The sequence below is a fragment of the Periplaneta americana genome, chromosome 14 (genome assembly GCF_040183065.1).
Source record: "Periplaneta americana isolate PAMFEO1 chromosome 14, P.americana_PAMFEO1_priV1, whole genome shotgun sequence".
Taxonomy (NCBI): Eukaryota; Metazoa; Arthropoda; class Insecta; order Blattodea; family Blattidae; genus Periplaneta; species Periplaneta americana.
Genome location: NC_091130.1, coordinates 32,266,904 through 32,292,777, shown reverse-complemented (window position 1 = coordinate 32,292,777; position 25,874 = coordinate 32,266,904). Strand labels below are relative to the sequence as shown.

The window sequence follows — 25,874 nt, the reverse complement described above, 5'->3', positions numbered from 1 at the left end:
TTTTTCCTATATGTCCTTTAGTTTTGTAATTATTACCTTCAAAATTTATAATTCAATTACATTTCTTAATCTGACAACAATAAACATTATTATTCGTTATTCCAGGCACAAACTTATATGTGCCAGAAAAATTTCATACAGATTGAACAATATTAACTCTAAAATATAGAATCAGAAATACAAACAAAAAACATGTTACTGTAAAATTTTAAATTATGTTTTATTTAACGACATCGCAACTGCTGAGGTTATATCAGTGTCGCCAGTGTGTTGGAATTTTATCCCATAGGACTTCTTTTACATGCCAGTAAATTACTGACATGAGCCTGTCGCATTTAAGCACACTTAAATGCCATCGACCTGTGCCGGGATCGAACCCGCAACCTCGAGCATAAAAGACCAGCGCTATACCGACTGCGCTACCCAGGCCAATTGTTATTCTAAATTAAAGTTTAAAAGTAGGCTACTCTTTTCATTCTACTGCCCAACATAGACGTCACAAAAGCATTTTTTAAACCAAATTAGGAGCGGAATTGAAATAAAACTCCTTTGGCAGGACGAAAGTGCACATAGTAATGGTTCTTAAGTGGAAAAACAAAAATTCCGAAAATTTTAACATTTTTCTATTGCAATTTAAATGTAGCCTACTATTCCCATTCAATTGCCCACAGAGAATTTTTTTATTTTATTTTATTAGGTTATTTTATGACGCTTTATCAACGTCTTAGGTTATCTAGTGTCTGAATGAGATGGTGATAATGCCGATGAAATTAGTCTGGAGTCCAACACCGAAAGTTACCCAGCATTTGCTCATATTGGGTTGAGGGAAAACCCCGGAAAATAACCTCAATCAGGTAATTTGCCCCGACCAAGAATTAAACCCAGGCCACCTGGTTTCACGGTCAGACGCGCTAACCATTAGTCCACAGGTGTGGACCACACAAACATTATAAAAACATTTTTAACCAACTTAGAAGCGGAACTAAATAAAATTCTTTGGCAGGATGAAAGTAAACATAGTAATGGTGTTTTTTTTAAGTGGGGAAAAAAAAAATCCCTACAATTTTGACGTTTTTTCTTTATCAGAATGTCTCTTAAGCATTTGCTGTGTGCTTATTTTTAGTTTCATATTGCTCCACTTATAAAGGAAAGAGGAAACTTACGAGAACAATAATCTATGTAGGACATATAAGCTCGTACCATAATTCTAAAAGATCTTGTACCATACAAAAAGAAATGGTTCCATAACTAAAATAAATCCATTAGTCTAGATACTTTCAAGTTAAGTTGTCTTCATTTTCCACATTGTTCATGACTTCAATATAAGAAAATATTTTCTTTTTCTCATAATTATACTCACACTTATTTCTTCTTACAGGTAGTGTTCTATTTGGTTGGAAGAAAATCATTGAACAACAAAACAAACATTCGGTTATATACTCTTACATTATCTTCAACTCATTTATTTTTTAAGTAATAGAGTGGACAGTTATGAAAGCTCAGACTGAAATCTATGTCAGAATAATTGTGAAGAGACAAGCAAAATTAATATCAATCAACTCGATAACGTTTCAAGAAGTTATTTATACAGTTTGATAAATGTGAACGAATTTGCTACCTCTATTAACTGACAATAAGACTTTTAACTCCAACTCTTGTCACTTCAAGCAAGTTAGTTTAATATTCAAAGAAGACTGAATATTAGAAGTGAAACAGACTGTGCAGAATAAATTTCGTGGCATAATGGCAGGAATTAAATTGGAAGACTTACTAGGAAAGAAGAAAGAAGCTCCACAAGTACTAGATTTATCACGAAGTGTTGTTCAGACAAAAGAAGAATTTCGCAGACTGCTTGAAAAAGTTCCTGAATACAAAATAAGACCAGAAAAGGTGAGAATGGTTTGTAAATTATTATTATTATTATTATTATTATTAACTAATGGTGGGTACTTGACTTTACGTCATTCACCCTGTATGAAGCCAGTAGTGTAGACCAATTTACCGACAGAGTCGTCGTCCAGGTTATACCATAGCAGGCTGGTCTACGCTACACCCTTGATAAGATGATGATGATGATGATGATGATGGAGATTTGTTGGGATGCCACAGGGGAACCGAAGCTCCCACAGAAAACCCCTGTGTTACCTGGACCACAGACTTGCCCAACACAAGTTATAAATCGCGGTTACGCTGAGGATCGAACCCGGGTCCTCAGGATTATAAACCCAGCACTCTAGCCACTAGACCACTGTAGCAGCTATTTGTAAATTATTATGAAAATTTAATGTAAAGGTTCAAAATTAAATGTGGAATTTCAGAATGTCCGCTTCTTTTTCCATATACGTATTAATTAATGCTTATTAATAACAATACGGAGTTTTTATAGAAATGAAATTATATGGGGTGATTCACGAGGATTTACCGTCCTTTACGGAGCTTATTTCTGAAGACATTTTGAGCAAAAAATGTTATATAAAATAGTTCCTATTCTCAATATTTTCAGAGTTACACTAATTTAAAATTGTTCGTAAAATACGTTTTTTCTTTAGTTTGAAGGTAAAAGAATAATACAAATAGAGAATGAACCATTCAGAAGTATCATGTCCTTAACTGGCAAGTATTGTGAAGCTAAAAATGTGCTGTGAACTCCTTAGTTGCTTCGTACAGACATCTTTTTCTATTTTTAACTAGAAAATAACATTATTCTTATGCACTTATCACAACAATTATTACAAATCACCGACTTAATTATTTTTAACTCAATTTTGCATCCTAATTTACAGTCTTGAAGAGTTTACAACGCATTTTAAAAAATGTCGCCGTACGCTTGAGTACACTTGGCCGCACACTTCTGAACGGCACTCGTCGCTCTACATAACTGCATACGGCTATCTTTGATTTCCGTAGCACGCGCTGGCTGCTGACTGCATGCTGACCAAGATCACGCGTTCACAGCAATGCGTTCCAATAACGAAACGTAACTCTGTAAATATTGAGAATAGGACCCATGTTTATGTGACATTTTTTGCTCAGAATGTCTTCGGAAATAAGCTCTGTAAAGGACGGTAAATCCTCATGAATCACCCTGTATATGTTGTCCTTTACAATTTGGCAGGATTATTACTATTTAAAACATATACTTTTAACAGTAATATGAACATACCAGTATCGTAGACACAAGTGGCTTTTCATGATCTTCGATGCAGTAAAATATAACATCCCAGAGTCAATATTCAGGAATAAAAAATACAAAACATTTCTGAGATAATCTTACAAAATCCGAGAAGTGTGACAATTCTAAATACGTAAAATCACCTTAAACTACATATTTTGGTCTGTTACTGTTAAGTTTAAGGGGAGACTCCAATGAAAATCATGAAAATTTTCCAAGAAAATGGCTATTTCACTTACAGAATTGAAGAAGGTATATTTTCATACCCCAAATAGATTTAGTTCAAATCTGATTACAAAAATGTTTAGATTTTTTTTTTATTAAGACTGTAAGGGGTCGTGGTATTTAAAGAGTTGTCAAAATTATTTTTGTAAGGCTCTTGTAATCTCTAATTCTTTTATCTGTGGTACTCAGAGCTCCTTTATGTGACCAGAGCATCCAGTTTCCAGCATGGTGATCCAGAAAACATACTCTAGATTTCCGCGCAAAATCTTTAACTCTATTTTTTTTCAGCATCGCAATTTTTTTCCTCTAAGGGGAAAATAAAAAATAGTGTTTGTAATCGTTTTTGAACAGGTACGCCAAGATGACGTGAAAGTGCGTGACAAGGACTTCAGTTTCCGGCCACCAAAGCGAGAAAGCAAGCAACCTGATTATGCATATGCTAATCCTATTCCACCTGATATGCGTGGGGTAGCTCTTGAGGATCTCAATCCTGTTGCAATAGATTGGAAAATGCTCACTTCAGTCCGTCCGAAATCCAAGCTGGAGGAAGAAATGTTTTCCAGGTCAGTATTCATTGAAAATTATGGTACCAGTAACTGTATCTTAAATGGGAGGTTTCTAAGACGCTGCAATCCTAGACTAGCCATGCTTGGACGTCTTCTTCTCCCAACCAACAAATTAAAAATTAAGTATCACTAATATTAGGTTTTATGCATCATTCAATAAAATTGTTATGAATGTGATTTATTATAACTTTAAAAACACTGGGTAAAAATAGAATGTGTTACTTGCTTTGAAATAAAACTAGTAAATTAATATCAAATGAAATATAATAAATTTATTTTAAATGAGAAAACAAAAGTAAGTTGATCTTCTGGAGTTAATAATATATTATTTAGTTCACTCTGTTACTTTATTACTTAAATCTGCAATGACTGAAATCATGAACCAAACTAACCTTAACAATTTAATTGAATGAAATACGAGGCGCATCCAGAAAGTAAGTTTCCCGATTTTTTCCCCTTGAAAGTAAACGTAATTAGCCGTGTCAATTGCCCATGCGTAACAGATCTATGACGTATCAATCATATGCCAGCCGGACAGGTCCTGCCTGGTGCCAGTAGCGTGGCAGCAGTGGTCCGAAATAAAGCTCTTATTCCTTCTCCCGCTGCCTGCGAGGTTCGGTCGGTGATAAAGTTCTTTAATGCACAAAGCATTGCGCCAATTGAAATTCATTGGCAGCTCTGTCAGGTCTATGGGCCGAACATCATGAGTAAGCAGATGGTGCGTCGCTGATGTAGGCAGTTTTCCGAAGGTCGTCAAAGTCTCCATGATGAAGAGCACAGTGGGCGACCGTCCCTCATCAATGATGATCGTGTTGAGCTGGTGCGACAGTGCATCCTGGAGAACCGTCGCTTCACGATTACGGAGCTGAGCAGCCATTTTCCGCAGATATCGCGATCCTTGTTGCATGAAATTGTCACTAAGCACCTGCTGTTCAAAAAAGTGTGTGCCAGGTGGGTGCCGAAAAACCTGACACCCGAACACAAAATGCAACATTTAGGAGCAGCACTGACATTTTTGCAACGGTATCACGATGACAGCGACGAGTTCCTCGACAGAATCGTCACGGGCGATGAGACTTGGATTTCGCACTTCACCCCGGAAACCAAGCAGCAGTCAATGCATTGGTGGCATAGTGGATCTCTGGTCAGGACGAAATTCAAACAGACACTGTCGGTACGGAAAGTGATGTGCACGGTGTTCTGGGACAGGAAGGGCATTCTGCTCATTGACTTCCTTCCAAGAGGTGAAACAGTGAACGCTGACCATTACTGTGAAACACTGCGAAAATTGCGACGTACCATTCAAAACAAGAGGCGTGGAATGCTTACTGCAGGTGTTGTGCTCCTCCATGACAATGCTCGTCCACATACGGCTCGGCGCACAGCAGCTGTTTTGACGGAATTTGGTTGGGAGTTGTTTGATCATCCACCCTACAGTCCTGATCTTGCTCCCAGCGATTTTCACGTTTTCTTGCACCTCATGAAATTCCTGTCCTCCGGTGAGCGTTTTGACAACGACGAAGAGCTGAAGACGTCTGTCACATGCTGGTTCCATTCACAGGCGGCAGAGTTCTATGACAGAGGGATACAAAAGTTGATCCCACGATACGACAAGTGTCTCAATTCTGATGGTGGCTCTGTTGAAAAATAGCTGAAAGATTGCTGTACCTGTTGCCAATAAATGTTTTCCTGAAAGTGTGTGTTCTTTTTTTTTTTTTACTAGGGAAACTTACTTTCTGGATGCTCCTCGTATTTTAAGTTTTCGTACCACATTTCTTTTCCTCAAAAACAACATTTTTACAGTTTGTCTGTCGAGTTAACTCTGTGGTAACACGCAGGGTGCGAATTAACGGTGGGGGGGGGATGGGGAGGGATTTCCCCCCTATTGGAAAGTTATCTCCCTCTCATAAATTCATATTAACATCCCTGCCAGGGATAACTATCCCCCTCACAAAATATAATTGCTTTAATATAATTATACTTTATAAAGTAAGCAAAGAAAATAATATTGATGTATTATCATCACCGGCAAGCTGACAACAATCAATAACTTAGGAATTATACATCTTACCTTAAACTTGCTCATGGATATAATTATTATGATCAAGATGCAAAACAAGCAACTTAGCGGGACCAAGCGTTTAGCTGTAATAATAATAATAATAATAATAATAATAACAATAATAATAATAATAATAATAATAATAATAATAATAATAATAATAATAATAAAAGTTTTATGTACGGTATTCTCTATCTAGGATTCTATCCCCCTTATCAGAAATCTTAATTCGTACCCTGGTAACACATCTGCCCCCAGACTAGCCGGCCTGGGTCACCCTGGGTGGCTCAGTCGGTATAATGCTGATCTTTTGTGCCCTGACTCATGTCAATAGATTTACTGGCAAGTAAAGAACTCCTGCGGGATAAAAATTCTGACACACCAGCGATGCTGATATAACCCTGGCAGTTGTGAGAATCATTAAATAAAACATAACCTTTTAACCTAGCCGGCCTGGGTTTGATTCCCAGCGGGGTCAGAAATTTTCGTGTAAAATTTCTACCTTGGGACTAGGAGAGGTGGCAGTGCACAACTTCTAAACACTATATTTTTAGAGTTTTGATAATGGCATTATCATCACTGGAATCAGCTGACTATAACTGAAGAAAATGCGAGATATTTCACAGTTAGCAGTACGATCTTTTGCCACTTACTTGACTTCCTATCACGGATTGCCCTGTCACATATCACATCCAGTCAGCCATAGCTGAGAAATGGCTTACAGTATCAGCCTATGCGGAAAAGAAATATATAATGTTGCACTCCTCAAGATGCTGTATTGGATGAATGGCTCAAAAGTCAAATGAGTAACTGTATTTCTAGCAATTCTCAGCAATTCTAAATTGTCTTGACAACATTTTCACCAAAATCCAGTATCTCAGTTGGAGACACTTCCAGTGGAAGTAGTGGCATTTTAGAAAGTGTCACATTTTATTTGGCATTTGATACCACAGGAAATAATTTTTGTATTTGAATTTTCACAGACTTGTCATGATGGGAAAGCTTCATTTGCGGACTGCAGCAAAGGAGAAGAGATCAACAAATGGTTCGAGTCCCATTCATCGTAACAAGAATCGAGCAGGGATCATTGAAACACGCGCATCTGTCTGTGCAGAATGCGGGGAAGAATTTTGCAGTGGAATCAGTTGCAATGAATTCCTATACGACTGCTACCTACGTACAGATGTTGGGACACTCCATATCGATCCCTCTGGAAATGATGGACCTCCTGGAAGGGGGTCTTCACCCAATAGGGGCAGAACAAAATCTGGAAAGAAGAAAAAGAAAAAGAAGCAAAAACGATCAAGAAGTGGGAAGAGGAAAAAGAAGGGAAAACCAAAGAGTGGAAATAAAAAGACTGAAAAAGAAAAGGGCTAACACAAGCAAACCACATTTTAATAATGAAACAGATGGTTCTGCAGTGAATGCTTTCAGCAAATGTTCCTTAGAATACCGGGCTCTAAGAATTGGGTAAATTCATACGATGTCCACTTCATGAAACAGTCAACTGTTTGCTTGTTGATACAGTTAACGTGTTTTGATCACGAAGATAAAATTAACTCATAGTGTATTATTACTGAAGTACACCATAAATTATTTTTAGAGAACAAATTGTTGACCTTTTAAGTAGCCTAAATCAATCACATTAAACAATTTCACTGGATAATTTATTATTAAGCACTGAAAATAGCAGAGCAGACTAAAAGTTTATATACGCAATTGCAAACTTGAATAACATCTGATAGGCATAGGATACTTGTAAGTTGAAGCACTTCACTTTCAAAACATATTTGGGCAGATTTATGAAGAGAAAAATGTCATTTGAGACTTGTTCACTTCCAGTTCTGAAGTAGTAATAAGAGTAACGGTTCGATACTATTTGCTCCAGGAGAGGAGAATGGAACATAGGGCTGGACTGAGTTAGTACGCCATAGAATATTGTTTTAATATGGTAATGTTATATACTTTCATTCAGATGATATCATCATCATCATCATCATCATTTGATGGATACACTATTTTTTGCTAGACCATTTCCTTACTAGCTTTAATAGTTATTTATACTGGGTGTTCAGTTCAAAGTGTGTCATGGCTCGCTGTATGCCGTCATGTGGCTAGCCGATGAGCCTAGAGAATTCAATCTTCCTTCATTTCCGCAGAGGCATATTACCTATGTACCAGAGAAGTTGCCTAGCAAGTACGGCGTTCATTCTGAAGAGTAGACTACTTACGATATGTACGGTAACGCTGGTAGTGGCAGGAATGTGAACTGTTTGGAAACACGTACTGAGATGAGTTTTTTCCTTACTATTGGGATATGGGAAGAGGGTTAAGACGATTACTTACGTATTTGTTGACATTAACTTTGACGGTCAACATGGACACAGAGCATTTGTTTTGTGTTGTGGAATGTTGCTGTACACAACCGATGATAACAAATACCCTGCGTACGACTTGCCCGCGCAAAACACAGTTCGAAAGAGGTTATGGTAGCACACAGACCGTACAGACCGCCATCTGTTGCTACGACGTTCAAGTTAAACCGTACACATTCTCAAGTTCAGATTGAACGCCTTGATTAATAGGCAACTTCTCTGACATAAAAGCTGAAATGCGCTTCAAGTCGTGACTCACAACAGTGACATCATGACACACTATGAAATGAACATCCAGTAGTTTATGTCAATACACAATATTCTGTAAGTACAGAAATTTATACTTATCAGTGGGAGAGAGCCATTATTGTTCAGGAAGTCTACATTTGGCTGAAAATAAGGGATTCGTTAATTTTGAATTGTGTTTTTCTTAATCTGTTATAAATAGCTTAAAAGCTGATATACTCGAAATACAAGAAATGAGGGAAATTTTGAACTTGAGGAAGAAGAGTGAGAAATATTCCCCACTCTTTTAGGGCCACTCACTGAATTCATCACTGCCTAACATCTATTAAAAGTGACAGAACACGACACAAGTCTATATATCTAACTTTCTATCAGGAAGATCTTCCTAACCAACCGCAATAAAGTAGGCCTATTTTTATAACATATTTTGCAAGTTGGTTATTTTGTATTACAATTTATAATTGATAGCATACTTTAAGTCATAGTAAAGCTTTACTTTTTACACTTATCGATAAAAGCTTGAATCAAAAATTTCCAACCAACAAGGATTTTGTTTGGTTTACTGATTTTAATACCAGGTGCTTTACAACAAATTCACTGGCTGTTCTCAAAGGGTCTTAACTTAAATGACACCCCATTTTCAATTCTATTTCTTAAAGTTGTTTTATTTATTAAAATATATGGCTCAAAGAACTCTATTTTTAAGAAAATAGGTAGTGGTAAGTATGCAGATTTAATAATGAAAATATTCCATCTTTCGACCCTAAATTAACAAATACCAGGTTGTTTCCGTTTATAATACACCAAATTGTTTTCTGACATCAAATTAACGTTTCATTTTTAAATCATTACATAATTTTCATACATTATACAATTTTCTCAAACAACTTCTACAATTGGAAGAATCAAATTATTATGTTGTTGTTTTCTAATGCCAGGCGTTTGACAATAAAGTCATTTGACCTCTTGCACTCCAATATTTTTCAAAGATATTATCATGACCAGCCAATGAAGCACAGATTTTGAGGTGTTCCGAATCCATTTCTTGGTTTGAGTTGCACAATGGGCAGTTAGGGGACTGATATATTCCAATTCTCTGCAGGTGTTTAGCCAAACAATCATGGCCTGTTGCCAATCTAAAATTGGAGCGGTTAAATGGCAAGTTGTAGCCGATTTAAGTGAACACCATATTTTAACATTTTGGTGGCTACTTCATTCACACACGACCCCAGAATGTCTGGAGGACCACACCTGCTGTTGGTCGACGGGACCTAGCTGGGAGATCTTGTTAATCACTAGCTTTCCCTCCTTAAGCCACTGGAGGACGATTTTAGTGCCATAGCAGGTCATCACTAGGAACAGAAAAGTAGAAAGAGGAGGAAGGAAAGGGAAATGAACCCCTAGGCCTCGAATGCTCTAATGCCGTCGGGATCGAAGAAAGTAAGAGTTCAGTCAGAGGACAGGATAGGAAAGGGTAAAGAGGGAATTAGGTATTGGATAGAGGAAAATTATACCAAATTCAGTCATTAACTCATCAAGCTGACCAGTGCTAATGGATGAGTAGCCCCTCCCTTTAGTTCAGCTCGAAAAATTATGCTTACTAACAGCTGCACCACGGGAAGGTAGGGATGGGACATTGGGTATTTGTCCAGGTTGGTTCCTTAAAGCCTTCAATGGGAAGGATTAATGGCTCTCCCCCCTGTATCCGACAGATACCCTTTTGCAGCCATCAAATTATTATATACCAGTATATTTCCAAATTACTAATAACTAAACAGTACACGTAACAAACAAAACAAAGATGAACAATAGCTAGAATAGACACCAAGAGAGGATCCTTTAAATTCATATCTTATGTGTGACTTCCATCCAGCTATGCTCTAGACTACTGCTCACTCTCCGAAAATTAGGTTAGGTTGGGTTAGTTACCGGTGCTTATATGTTAAACAACGTCATGTGATAAACACAATGCACTATGTGAATGATGCAACACATGCATATCGACAACTACAATATTGCTAAAGTAAATAGTTTTTATTTTCATGCAACACCAATCAGTTAACTCTGAAATGTTTTCTAAGTAAACTTTTTTTTTAATAACTAATTTTCAGAACTGCATTACTTTTACAGTAACATACTGCGAATATAAGGCATTGTGATATTTTATTTTTCTCACACTGTGATATTCCACAACTTGTTTCACTTTTATAAATTATATTGGTGCCAATACAGAATAATATTCACATTTAAAATTTTAATTTAGATAAATTTCAATAATTAGCCTACTTAATATGAGCATGGAGTGTCTATGAGCAATGTAAAGTCAAAAGTATTAGTGACAATCTCTATACGAAAAAAAAAAAAAAAAAAAGAAAAAATCTCTACTATTACCAAAATGGCTCTCTCCCACCTATTAGTTTCCTGTCAAGTGGAATTAGCAGTTGAAATGTGACTCTACCACTCGTGTGTATCTTACTAAAACACGAAGTTAGACTTATCTAGTATCTTTATGGTTATTGCATTATTAATGGAAGAACCAGCTACAAAAAATATTAGTACCAGTATATGATAATACATAAATTCATTTATTTGTCATTAAATGACATACTCAATCATTCATACTTACCAGTAATAATTACTGTAGTAAACCATACTTTAGAGAATTCACTAAGGTTGAGGTGACCGATTTTACTTTAGCATATTATGTAATAAGGACTGTGCCAAGTATACAAAAAAACTTGTATGAAATCTAATATCAGTATTTCAGTTTATTTTATAAATATACAGGGTGATTCACGAGGATTTACCGTCCCTTACAGAGCTTATTTTCGAAGACATTCTGAGCAAAAAATGTCATATAAACATTTGTCCTAATCTCAATATTTTCAGAATTACACTAATTTGATGTTGTTTATAAAATACCATTATTCTTGAGTTTTAAGGGTAAAAGAATATTACAGATAAAGAATGAACTATTCAGGAGTATCATTTCTTTAATTAGCTAGTATTCTGAAGCTAAAAATGTGTTGTGAATTCCATAGTTTGTTCGTACAGAATTTTTTTTCGATTTTTAACCACAAAATTACATTTTCTTATGCATTTATCACAACAATTGTTACAAATCACACTACTTTTGTAAATTCTTTAAGACTGTACATTAGGATGCATAATTAAACTGTAAAGAATCAAGTTTCTAAAGTCGTATAATTTGTAACAATTTTTGTGATAAGTGTGTAAGAATTATGTAATTTTTAGTTAAAAACTGAAAAGTAGACTATACAAAGCAATTGAAAACACACTTTTAGCTTCAGAATACTCGTCAATTAAAGAAATGATACTTCTGAATAGTTCATTCTCTATTTGTAATAATTTTTTACCCGTAAAACTAAACAAAAAAGGTATTTTACTAACAACTTCAAATTAATGTAACTTTGAAAATATTGCGATTAGGACAAATGTTTATATGAATTTTTTGCTCAGAATGTCTTCGGAAATAAGCTCCGTAAGTGACGATAAATCCTCGTGAATCACCCTGTATAGAAGAAACACAGCCTATCTTCCTAGTAATCAAAGCAGTCAGGTAATATTATATAGAATGAAAACTTGATTATGAATACAATATAATTAATAAATATGCAAATAGACTGACTTTACAATAAAATGTATAACATGACAAATGATTCTAAGTGAGAGTTAGAATATTAGATTACTATTATAATTTATAACCTCTAGTCTTCTTCTTAGTAAACTAGTAGTAAAAGGTGAAAACTATAGTTATGTTATATTTCAAATACGATTGAATAGATTTAATAAAAAGTTCACACTTTACTCAGTCTATGATTTTAAGTGAAACTAAATAAATTAAAAGTTATGTGAATAAAAACCACATATATATATATTTCATACCTTGAAGATCCCACCTTGTTTGAATGAAATCAACTTCTTCCTTTGGAAAATCTTCCTTAAAAGAATTTAAAGACTAAAAAGAAAAAAATGGTTAAATCAGTTAAATTGCTCAAAATACCAACGGAAAATTAAAAAAAAAAAAAATGCTAAGAACACATTTCAAACATCAGTGTTCGCACATAACAAAGAAAAACTCGATAGCTACCATATCAGTTTGCAGTGGTCGAAGAAGTGAAACACAAAGGTATTTTCAACATACTACAGGATTTTATTGGCATATTACAAACAAAATTATTTCCATTAACTTACAAGCAAAATTCACAATCTCTTATATAAGCACAGATTTAAAAAGTAGACAGTTCTTTCTCCAGAAAATATTGACTTCCCTCTGCATTTGTGCTGTTGACATTTCTTGACAAGCACAATTTTATATCATTGCAAACTGCAAACTTAATACACAATGTTTAAAAAATCCTGCTCTTCGTAAATGTCAACATCTGATGCACTGGTAACATAGTAGCAGGGCTGGTAAAGATCAATCATCCAGTTCTAAGAGGAGGAAGAGGAAAGGTTGGCAACAATGACAATGCTATTATTGTAATAATACCTATGTTCTATCAAAAACTATAGTCCCGTCACTCTAATTTCCGGCAGCCAATCGCGTTGCAGGTCGGTTACATTTAAACGTGTGCATCTTGTGATTCGCTGAGGAAGACGTTATTTCTTAAGGCTCGATAAATACTTACTATAATCGACCGCCATTTTGGCTCTTTCGTTGGCGTTCGCAGAAAGCACACGAAGACGTTATTTGCCGCTCAATTATTTGCTGAATTACAGTGCGTTTGATTTATTATCATAGGAGCTACGACATGATAATGTTTAACAGTTGTAGATTCCTCGTATGGTAGCTCGACAACGAAAGAACAAAAATGGCGAACGATACTACCTACCTAGACTTTATAGAGCCTTCACTTCCTAAGACATAAGCAAAGTGGAGGAGTCATGCCGGGAATAACAGCGTCGCGACTATAGCAAACAAGAATACTACAGCAAATGTCTTTCTTTTCTTATTTTTATTTTACTATTAACATGTGCAAGGAATGGTACACACAGTAAACAACTTCATTTATACGTTTTATAGGGATCTGAAGAAAAAAATGCGTAAGAGAGGAAAAACGTATAACTGGAATGATATTTATTTTAGTAACATCTAAAATAGCATTTGAAGACTATATGGTAAGAGCAAGTTAAGTCAATTTAGTACAATAATTTTAGCAAGGGAAATTTAGAACTTCATACTTAAGTCATCTTTGAGTCTACAGAATTCAAATTTTTAACTAGGGCTAGTATTCTTAGGTAAATAAATATTTTATTTGCATTGTAACAGAAACTCGTACATACAGAACAGAAAACACACTACAAAGACATCTCAACACACAAAAAACACAAACAAATAAATACGACCACACAGGTGTATACAAACTCACATGTAATAGTTGCGATAAGTTCTACATAGGCCAGACAGGCAGATCATTCCAAACACGCTACAAAGAACACATTAAAGCAATAACCAGAGGACACAATACATCTACGTGTGCCGATCACATAACCAATGCTAACCATACATACAATAACATAAATACGGACATGGAAATCCTACACATACAACCCAAGAACCAAAAAACTCAAGACACTAGAACAATACGAAATATACAAACATACTAAAACACACCCCGATCAAATTCTCAACACACAGATCAATTTCAGTATATACACACACACTATTTGACTCCACTCTTCAACACCTTTCAACAATCAAACACACCCACATAACAGGCAGAGAAGTTCGAGATGACGCCGTGATCTAGTAGGCTCTGAGGATGGTGCGTGAAGCACTGAAACAGCTGTAAGCCGCACAAATCTTACATAATTAACACGAGTAAGTCTGCTAGTTAATCAATTAATTAGAAACTCGTAATTGTGTTTTAAGTTTCGGACAAGGTCATCTGAGCAAGTATTTTAAATTTTATTTCACATAGAAGCACATATTTTGAACTTTTAAAATGTAAATACATATTTTCAAATATTCACATAAAAACACATAAAATTAAGTTTTCATTAAATAATTTTCGACAAAGCCCCATTTCAAATTAATTGTCAGTTGCTTAGACGTGACAGCTGACAACTGTTTCTCGGAATTGCCTATCTGTGGAACTGCAGTCTTCTCTCTCACCACAAGCGATGAGAGCTATCATCACTAAAAAATTGTACTGTAACTAACACACACAAACACTGATGTGTCATTTAGGAGTGCCTTGTAAGTTTTCATAACGCTGATTCAGGAAGCAATTATAATTTCATAAACATCAGCTGCCTCTGTTTTCGTTTCCAATCATAAATATGTCTCTAGGAAGTGCATGATACAAGACTGTTAGAAGCACGAATTTCAAAGTGGCCGCATCTCAACAATGAACATGTATTATATTTTCGCGTCCTTACATTTTCAAAGAAAACGTAATTTTGAGCAAACTTGATTTAGAACATACAAATGACATGATTTAAAAATACTACCATATAAATGTAAAAACGAATAAATGAAAAACGTATACTTACTTACTTACTTACTTACTGGCTTTTAAAGAACCCGGAGGTTCATTGCCACCCTCACATAAGCCCGCCATTGGTCCCTATCCTGAGCAAGATTAATGCATTCTCTATCATCATATCCCACCTCCCTCAAATCCATTTTAATATTATCCTCCCACCTACGTCTCGGCCTCCCTAAAGGTCTTTTTCCCTCCGGTCTCCCAACTAATACTCTATATGCATTTCTGGATTCGCCCATACGTGCTACATGCCCTGCCCATCTCAAACGTCTGGATTTACTTACTTATTTACTTACTTACAATGGCTTTTAAGGAACCCAAAGGTTCATTGCCGCCCTCACATAAGCCCGCCATCGGTCCCTATCCTATGCAAGATTAATCCAGTCTCTATCATCATATCCCACCTCCCTCAAATCCATTTTAATATTATCCTCCCATCTACGTCTCGGCCTCCCTAAAGGTCTTTTTCCCTCCGGTCTCCCAACTAACACTCTATATGCATTTCTGGATTTGCCCATACGTGCTACATGCCCTGCCCATCTCAAACGTCTGGATTTAATGTTCCTAATTATGTCAGGTGAAGAATACAATGCGTGCAGTTCTGTGTTGTGTAACTTTCTCCATTCTCCTGTAACTTCATCCCTCTTAGCCCCAAATATTTTCCTAAGCACATTATTCTCAAACACCCTTAATCTCTGTTCCTCTCTCAAAGTGAGAGTCCAAGTTTCACAACCATACAGAACAACCGGTAATATAACTGTTTTATAAATTCTAACTTTCAGATTTTTCGACAGCAGACTGGATGATAAAAGTTTCTCAACCGAATAATAACAGCCATTTCCCATATTTATTCTGTGTTTAATTTCCTCCCGAGTATCATTTATATTTGTTACTGTTGCTCCCAGATATTTGAACTTCTCCACCTCTTCAAAAGATAAATTTCCAATTTTTATATTTCCATTTCGTACAATATTCTGGTCACGAGACATAATCATATACTTTGTCTTTTCGGGATTTACTTCCAAACCTATCTCTTTACTTGCTTCCAGTAAAATTCCCGTGTTTTCCCTAATGGTTTGTGGATTTTCTCCTAACATATTCACATCATCCGCATAGAGAAGCAGCTGATGTAACCCGTTCAATTCCAAACCCTCTCTGTTATCCTGGACTTTCCTAATGGTATACTCTACAGCAAAGTTAAAAAGTAGAGGTGATAGTGCATCTCCTTGCTTTAGCCCACATTGAATTGGAAACGCATCTGATAGAAACTGACCTACACGAACTCTGCTGTATGTTTCACTGAGACACATTTTAATTAATCGAACTAGTTTCTTGGGAATACCAAATTCGATAAGAATATCATATAAAACTTCTCTCTTAACCGAGTCATATGCCTTTTTGAAATCTATGAATAACTGATGCACTGTACCCTTATACTCCCATTTTTTCTCCATTATCTGTCGAATACAAAATATCTGGTCGATAGTTGATCTATGAAAAACATATAACTGAAATAAATTAACGTGGAAAGTAGAATAATTTTTCCGAGATCTCTGTAAAAAACGAATAAGTGTAAAAAAAAAAAAAAAAAGAAACGCGTAAGTGTCAAAAGTATAAAAGAAGTTTTACTGTACTAAGTTATTAATATTAAGAAAACTATACATATTTTCCAACTATATGCAGTAGATATAAAATTGTGATATCTAGATTTTCTTAGTTTATGCATAAATAACAGCAAAGCATCCAACAAAACTACATAAATAAGGTATTACATTAATAATGAGACATTGATAATACCTAGATACAGATTTTGTCACAGAAATTTTTAAGTATCACCATATTGCAAATTAATATTCATAATGCACTTATTTCTAAATAGTCATCACAACTACCTAAATAACATCACCCTCACATACTTACATCTTGGCTGACTACTCTAATTCCTCTTCATGAGGAGAAGAATCGACCAGAGCCCGGGTCTTTTCTAAGTCCATTCGCAGCTTATCGTCATTGGGCTGCAGAGCAACAGCAGCCTCCAGCTCCCCCAGACCTTGCCTCATCAGACCGAGCTTGCAAAGAGCTGAGCCCCGGCGTGCATGGCAACGAGCACGGGACAAAGCATTTTTCTCTACACAAGGAGTTAACAGTTCTAGTGCCTGTCAACAAATTACACATTGGCAGAACCCAGATGTATGGCAAAAATGTTTCTTTAATTGATTTTATTTGGTTTAGTGTTAGAATGGGTAAGTATAGTGAGTCCGAGAAGTCCCTGTATTCCATTGTTGTACAGAGAGCACAGTGTTACATTTGGTTCTACAGTGTTATTTCAGTTGTGATATTGGTATCCCTAACGTGAAAGTCACCGAGAGCACTGTCAGCAGTTCAGTTGTGACATGAAGCAGCGAGTTGCAGCCTGCCGTGCTTTGTTGGTACAATTTCCAAATGCCTTGTCTCGCACAAGGGTGTTATTTTCCGATGAATGTGCGATATATCGCAGTTCACACAGGAGGAATGTGGTTTTCTGGTCGAAAGAAAATCCTCATTATGTGCAAAAATTAGAAAAGAATCCGCCTCATGTCATGATATGGGCTGGGATGATCACGAGATGTGTTCGGATCGTATTTTTTTTAAGAGAATGTGAATGGACATTCTTATTTGCGAATGTTGCAAACATGGTTAATACCTCAGCTGAAAGAGAAGGCAATCAAGTGTGTATGGTTACAACAGGAAGGAACTCCAGCCCACTTTGCTATTCAAGTGCGTGAATTCTTTGATGAACAACTTCCAGGCCGCTGGATTGGGCGTGGATTAGCAACATCTCCAGCCTCAATTGAAATGGCTCCCACGAAGCCCGGACCTCACCACACCAGACAAGTCATTGTGGGGAATAATCAAGTCTCACGTCTCTCAACATCGGTACAAGACAAATAAAAAAAGTGCGCGAAAGTGTGGAGGAAGCATTTCGAAACATAACTCCTGATATGCTCCGCAACATGTCAAGGAGGGCATGGAGGCACATAGATCTCTGTGTACAGCATGCTGGTGCATATAAAGATGCACTGAATACATAATTTGTTCATGTAAACTTTCAGTTTATACACAATGTAAGTAGCAATCAATAATATAGGGGGATGGGGACTTTTCGGACCCTCTGTATGTTTAAACATGAATACCATCATTCTTAATGTCGAACAACATAGCAGAAGTGGAAAGAGAGAAAAAACAGAGAAGCTAGAAGGAATTCGACCTTAAAATCATTCCACTGTCAGTCAGGTGATTGAGCTTTGATATACCAAAGATACTTGCCTGGAAAGGGAAAAAGATAGTGGCGACAAACCTAAATTTTTCTGTCAATAATTAGGTAAACTTTCAGCACTACGTACTGCGGGTAATCACAAGGTGTGCACTTTCCTTGTAAGTATAAGCTTAGTGCACTTTCATACAATCAATACCAATGTACTCATAAAAGACAAGATACAATGCTGAGAGAACTTACAGTTGAACAATCATTAACAGCCTTGTGCAGATTTCCAATCGCCATATGTGCTGCTGCTCTGTTGGAATACAATGCTGGCATCTTGCTACCAAGCTGGATAGCATGAGAATATGCACTAATGGCTCCGAGGTAGTTACCAACTTTGAAAAACGAACTGGAACAACACAAAAAATAATTGAAAATAATTTACATTACTATGTTGTTTGTTGCTATGGCAAATTAAATCAATCAATCAATCAATCAATCAATCAATCTTCTTAATGTATCCAGCTGTTTGCTGACAACATAAAGTCCACTATAGTCTATTCAGTTGTTTTTCACGAGAAATGATTCATGGAGTCTCTCAGTGTAAAATTCTCCAGAGGTAAAGTCTGCAGTGCTCGGGAAAAGTGACACAAGTCAGTTTACACAAACCTTTTTTGATAATTTATTGACAACTTACGGAACATCTGCTCGCTTGGAAAAAAATACTTAAGTATTTCTCCCAATACAATAATTCATACAGAAAAAAATCAAATCGACATAAACCAGTGTTAGTTGTCAACAAATTATCGAAAAAGGTTTGTGGAAACTGACTTATGTCACTTTTCCCAAGCACTGCAGAAATAGTCCCTCAATTGGATCTCCGGGTAGGGAATGTAGTGAGAGATGCCAAGAATCGTACTAAAGTACTTATTTGAAACACCAAAATTAAATACATGAATAACAACAACAATTCAAACTTTTTTTGACTGAATTAATGTGTATCTATATTTTTTTTAAATTCATACCAAAAAATAACGGCTTTGGTTCTATAAATGCGGATTTGCCTTATTCATTGTTACTATGAACGTAATAGAGATTGTTCTAGTGCACTGAGAAAATTCAGAAAATGGATTGAGGATTGCAATTTGTCGTCACTGTGGAAACTCGTAAAAAAGAAGGACTGAAGATATTCAGCAACATTTTCTTCTGAATGATATTCATTTCCTTGATGTAAGATTTATTAATGATGGTGGAGAATAACGGCGATAATATCTGAATATTTTGAAATTAGTTTATACCTGTTCGCTTATGAACAGAACTGTTTTATTTTTCTATAAACTTAAGTTAGAACACTTTCAAAACTTTTCCAACTTTTGAATAACCTTATATCACAGAGAACAGTATTAATGAAAATTATAACACTCATCCATTATGGTAATATACAATTGATTTAAAATAAGAAATTATAGTGTTGTAAACTTACTCTCCCTTATCTTTAAGCCACACTGGATCCAATTCCTCAGGTCTTAAATCCTCTGCCATGAAACCAACTTGCCGTCGAGCTTCTGCCTGCTTCTTGAGCCACTGAAATTAGTTTGATTAAACTGAATTATAATTATACTAGTGGCCTGTGCAGCAAATGCTGCAAACTAAGTTCATTAGACGTTCAAATAAACATTTTCCAGACTTATTTTCAGTGAAGAATACTAGACATTTTGAAAGTTATTTGCTTCCATAATAATGAAACATACTCCTTCTGAATACTTTTTATTGAACCTATCACCTTAGTTTTTGAGTTTCAACGCGAAAACGCAAGTAACAATGTCAGGACAATCAGTGGATTTTTCATGTGGGAATAAAGCAATAGCTATTTCAGGTTGTTGTGGATTGTAGGTGAAAGTTAAAAAAAAAGTCAGGTTTGCTATGCTTTCGAACATTAGGCATAGCATCTTGGTATAGCTGCTGCATGTAGAGCTTGAAATGTAGAGGGTAAAATAATTTTATCCTGCTAAGAGAACTTGCTGAAATGATTGGGAGACTACAAAATTTTGTAGGACACTTATTTTATCAGTAAGTAATATCTTTTGATCTTTCCTAGGAACTGTAATTTTTGCACTCTCTCGAGCCAAGAGAATGACGCATATAAATATCTACACCACACCGCCATTAAGTATATGAAAAAGGCCAAACCCCACTTCATTCATAACTATGAAAAATATTTGATTTTTAATAACAATATTATTATCTTACGTAAGTTTTGTAGTTATATAGCCGCCACTTAATAAATTATAGAAATGAAAATCTAGTTTAAGATATTCTCTAGATTTACTTACATATCGTCAATACAGCAATAATATCTATAATTAATGAAAAAAGCCACATCATGGCATTAACTATAATAATATTTCATTTCTAATGGTAATAATGTGATCAAACCATCTCAAGTTTTGTAGATTTTAATATCCAATACACAGCTGTACTCAGAAAACTACACACCGCAGAATCGAACCTGTAAATTATTTTTAGTGGGTCCGTAAGTCTTTAAGCTTTTAATAACCAATTGAATTTGAGCTCTAAATATGTCAGCTATCCTGCAGGTCATGGCCTTCGTGTAATAGCCTATTGTTTATTGTAGTGTGTGTTTTGTTTTATACTAAAATGCAATTAGTTCTCAAAACTGAAGAAAGATGGATTTTGGAAAATAGGAAAATTATGTAGGAAAATTAACGCTTCACTGAAAGTTACTATTTTTCTGAAAATCCTTGTATGTCAAGCTTAAAAATGACGGGTCATTCATTAAAATCCGTTCAGTCATTTTCCCATAATTTCCATTACCAGTTCAAATTATTCAGGTTAATGACAATATTCAGTTATCAACACGAATTATCAGTGTTGTTGGTTTACAGCCAAACCACAGGCTTGGACATATCTTGTGCGCCTTAAACTGCTCAGCTAACGAACCCAACACGAATTTACGGGACTATGCAGGTATACGAACCCCTGGTTAAGAGTCAGACATTTGCGTGCATTAGTGGTATAAGTCTTCCGGCTTCTAAGGCTTAATGTGCACTCCCAGCCGATTGCAGCGTTACATGACCTTGTAATTAAAGTATTTTAAAATGAACGTTTTTCTGGAAAACTATTCAAAACATAGCAAAATGGTACAGTATTTGAGCTTTGTTTCTCTTTACTGAAGGAATCATCCACCACACATTACTTATGGTTCACCCTATATGTATCTCAATATAATTCTCATTGCAGCTTCTCTCATACTATATATAAGAATAGTTTGATAACATTATATTATACAAACATTCACTTTTACGTAATTAAATGCATAGAAGCCTGCAAACTATGGGTCCCCTCAAAGTTGTATTTACCTCTTCTTCCTCTGGGACCTGAGACTCACGCTTTGGTGTAGGAAATGCTCTGTGAGTGAAGTGAACTTGAATTGTGCCACTATTTCTTGGAAGTGGCATTGGCTTCACTTCTTCAGTGTCTCTATTTGAAGGACCAGGTTCAATTGAAGATACGCTTTTTCTGGCAGTAACTACTTTTTTTTCAGCAGACACATCATTCTGTTTTGTGCAATCTGTAACTGATATCACTGAAGTCATCTAAATTATTCTAATAATTCACAATACTAAATATTAAATAAGTAAGAAAATTCCGTAGATTCAGGAAATCATGCGAAAGTAAATTTGGGTGTCCTGAGAACGACCAAAATAGACTAGAGATTATTTCAATAGTTATAACCGTTCTTAAAAGTATTGTTATGTATGGCTCAATAAATATTTCATTAGTTAGGGAATGAAACAAAACGAAAATTCCAGATTCAGCAAAACGCAAACCAGTGATTGCTGGAAGTAATGTACAGTAGTGGCAAAAAAAACCAGACCGACCCTTGTAGCTGATTTCAGTGCCTTGTTCACTCCAGAGCACAATAGACTGGTAACTAAGACTTTCGTGGTTCGAATCCTGCCTGGGAAGGAAACTTTTTTTTGTTCCTTATTCAAATTTATTCCCAATACTTTTCGATTGCTGGTAAAATTCATGTTCTGGGAATAATAAGTTAATTAAGTAGTAAAATATCGATGCAATCGAAAAGTATTAGGAATAAATTTGAATAAGGAACAAAAAAAAGTTTTCTTTCCAGGCAGGATTCGAACCACGAAAGTCTTAGTTACCAGTCTATCGTGCTCTGGAGTGAACAAGGCTCTGAAATCAGCTACAAGAGTCGGTCCGGTTTTTTTGCCACTACTGTACATACCTAATTATTGACATTTAAAGTTATATTTAATATTATTTGCTGTATATCATTCTTTGCCTTCGTTTTGATTAAATTTTCATGGATCGGTATTTATGTTGAGGGGGCAGCATTCTTAGCAAAAATGTTAAATACAGCTATGGTCTTCACCAACCTTAAACAATATAACACAGTGTAGAATGTTCGCCAGCAAATTTACTGTAAACTGACAGGTTACAGGTTAATAACCAGGCCTCTGTGGCCACATCATTCCCCAGACCTAAATTTTTTCCCTTGTATTGAAGACAAAACTGTACAGAAAAAATGTTCATACTCTGGAACAGGACAAAATAATTGCACCCAATGAGTGGCAAGGAACTTTCTTTCCAAATGTTTTTAAGGCAGGTGAGCACTTTTAAATACAGCTATGTATTTTATTCTTATTTTTAATGCAGTAACAATTAGTGGTAATGATGAGTGATTGTGCAAGTTATTTTTTTTTTTACTACAGTATCTTGTGGGTCACATGATGGAAGCCACAAGCACAGCTCCAAGTAATTGCTGTTTAGGCAAAAGATTTTAAATTGGCTGCTATGTATTTTTTTTAATTGAACACAGCGTAGCATAAAGGCTTATTGTACCTGTTGGATGGGATTAGTCCAAGAATGCGCTATGAAATTACCTAACATTTGTCTTACAGTGTGGGAGAAAACTTAGATAAAGCCCAACCAGGTAATCAGCCCAGGTGGAATTCGAATTCACACCCAAACATAGCCTCAAGTCGTTAGGTCAGTTGGCTACCATCTGATCTACTGCATATCAGTAGCCTCGTACTGTATTATTTTATACACTTCATAAATAACTGTCAGTTATTTCCTTACCTTTGGCTTCTTTTGTAGCTTTCCATTCTTCAAGCTGTCTCATTGCAGTATTCTTCTCATTTTCTTTAATTTCTTCAATAATTTTGCGCTGCTGAGTGTCAAGAGCAATTTGCTGCCTGACAGCCTCTCGATCTAACTCTGCTTTCTTTGCTGAAATGTAGCACATGAACTTCTAGATATAAAAAATTTCGGGCTCAATTGCATAAGCTTTTATAAGAATTGCTCTTAAAACTGAAGTAAGTCTAACCCTAGCCACTATGTAAATAGATCAAAGCAAGACTTTTTTTTCTGTGAACATTTTATAGCTCAAAGATACCTACAAGGATTATTTTTTTAAATCAATGTAATCTTATTGAGCAAAAAAAAAAAAAAAACAAAAAAACAAAAAAAGTAACTACCTGCCTGAAAAAAAAAAAAAATAATAATAATAAATCTGTAGCCGAAATTTTTCTGGTAATTTTCGATTTTCCAAAAATAATTGGTCCTAACATATATAATTAACTGCCCTGAAACCGAAAATCGCTTTTTTGAAATTTTTGTTTGTATGTCCGTCTGTCTGTCTGTCTGGATGTTTGTTACCTTTTCACGCGATAATGGCTGAACCGATTTATATGAAAATTGGAATATAAATTACGTTCGTTGTAACTTACAATTTAGGCTATATGGCATTCAAAATATTTTATTTAAAAGGGGTGTTATAAGGGGGCTTGAATTAAATAAATCGAAATATCTCCCTTATTATTAATTTTCATGAAAAATATTACATAACAAAAGTTTCTTTAAAAATAATTTCCGATAAGTTTTATTCCATGCAAAATTTTGATAGGACTAATATTTAATGAGATAAATGAGTTTCAAAATTACAGTAACAATGCCATCTAAGGCGGTGTAATGAAATAAAAAACAAATGACTTCGTCTATAAGGGGGCTTGGACAACAATAATCGAAAGCTATGAAACATACGGTAGCTTACAGAGAATGTTTCTGTGTTTGTATGAAGAATATCGGAAGCTAAATTAACAGATTTGTATAATTAATTATTAATTCACCATTGGAAAGTGTAGTTTCTCCAGATGGACATAATGCTATAATGTTATTACAGTAACTTCCGAGTAAATCGAGGACGGGTAAGATTAAGATAGCTTCTTATGCACAGAAAACTTGATAGGCATTCGTTTCCTGTATTTCCTAAAATAATTTTTATAACCAAATGAGTGGTCTCTGTATCAAAATGATCGCATTTTAATTTTTTTAATACAATTTAAATTAAGTAATATAATAAACGATTTATCCTTCTATCAAACACGAATGTTCCCTGGATCAAATGTCCTATTTTTCTTTAAGAGAATGTGCTGTAGTCCATTTAGGTCTATAACACAACACTTCTTAAATTGATTATTTGAAGTTTCTGACATGTCCTGATCCTAAACTATATAAAGTTCATTACCGGTACTTTAATAACTATAATATAGTTTAAGATTATTACTACATAGAATATATTATTTTTATGACATACCTACCTGACTTTCTTTTCTGCTCCAAATGTGCATTTTTTCGAACTTTTTCTAGATTAATTTCGCGCATTTCTTTTTTTTCTGCTTTACTCAAATTCGATTCCAGATTATCCCAAAAACCACAAAATGACTTGTGTAGCTCAAAAACAATTTCATCGTCTGCCAGAGTGCACCTGCTCTCAGACTCTTTTACTGAAGAGTACAGGAAAACTTCAAACAGAAAAGGATAAAAATGGGCCTGTCAAAGAAAATATTATTAGTAAAATTAGACAAACAATAGATAGACTACAAGATCGTATGATTTCATTATCAATATGCTGAACGTGACATACCTTTATGTAGTTATCCGAAGAGATTATATCAACTTTACTGCTATGCACCCCATTTAAAGGTACTCTAATCACAATTGTATCTTCAGTTTGTCTCCAAGTAAAATCTTTCACCAGAAGTGGCATTTTAAGTCAGTTACCTTACACCTGTTATGTACCAGTTGTTGGTATTTTTACTACAATTGTTAATGCTTCAACAATAGAATTACAAATACTTAAGTCACAAGAAGAAATAATTCAAGATTCAAAACGTTGCAACATCTACCATGTTGTTGACACTACTGAATTCAAATTATCAAATAGTTCCTAAATAGCTGCTCACCTTACTGTTTACTATAAATACTTGTGTCTATTTATTGTTATCTTTAACATTTATAATTACATGTAAAATAATAAAATTTTATTACAATGTGAGTTATTTTTGTAGTGTTGCTGGAAAAAAATAAACGTAACTGACAATCTGCCATCTTGCTCCGGTAAAAGGAGGGAAATTCAAATTTTAAGC

General features: G+C 35.2%; 2 protein-coding genes across 2 annotated transcripts; one reads left to right on the top strand and one right to left on the bottom strand.

Annotated features, from left to right (window-relative positions):
* The first annotated feature begins 1,408 nt into the window (after positions 1-1,408).
* On the top strand, positions 1,409-12,495 carry LOC138713250 (uncharacterized). Its single transcript, XM_069845196.1, has 3 exons — positions 1,409-1,890; positions 3,749-3,960; positions 7,009-12,495. The coding sequence occupies exons 1-3, from the start codon at positions 1,744-1,746 to the stop codon at positions 7,400-7,402; spliced, it is 753 nt and encodes a 250-aa protein (XP_069701297.1). The 5' UTR covers positions 1,409-1,743; the 3' UTR covers positions 7,403-12,495.
* Positions 12,496-12,806: 311 nt separating this feature from the next.
* Dnaaf4 (Dynein axonemal assembly factor 4) lies at positions 12,807-25,748 on the bottom strand. The gene is made up of 8 exons (XM_069845195.1): positions 25,373-25,748; positions 25,047-25,278; positions 23,527-23,676; positions 21,780-21,997; positions 19,883-19,983; positions 18,655-18,808; positions 17,079-17,314; positions 12,807-13,101 (listed from the first exon to the last, which is right to left on the bottom strand). The coding sequence occupies exons 1-7, from the start codon at positions 25,493-25,495 to the stop codon at positions 17,090-17,092; spliced, it is 1,203 nt and encodes a 400-aa protein (XP_069701296.1). The 5' UTR covers positions 25,496-25,748; the 3' UTR covers positions 12,807-13,101; positions 17,079-17,089.
* Between the last annotated feature and the right edge of the window lie 126 nt (positions 25,749-25,874).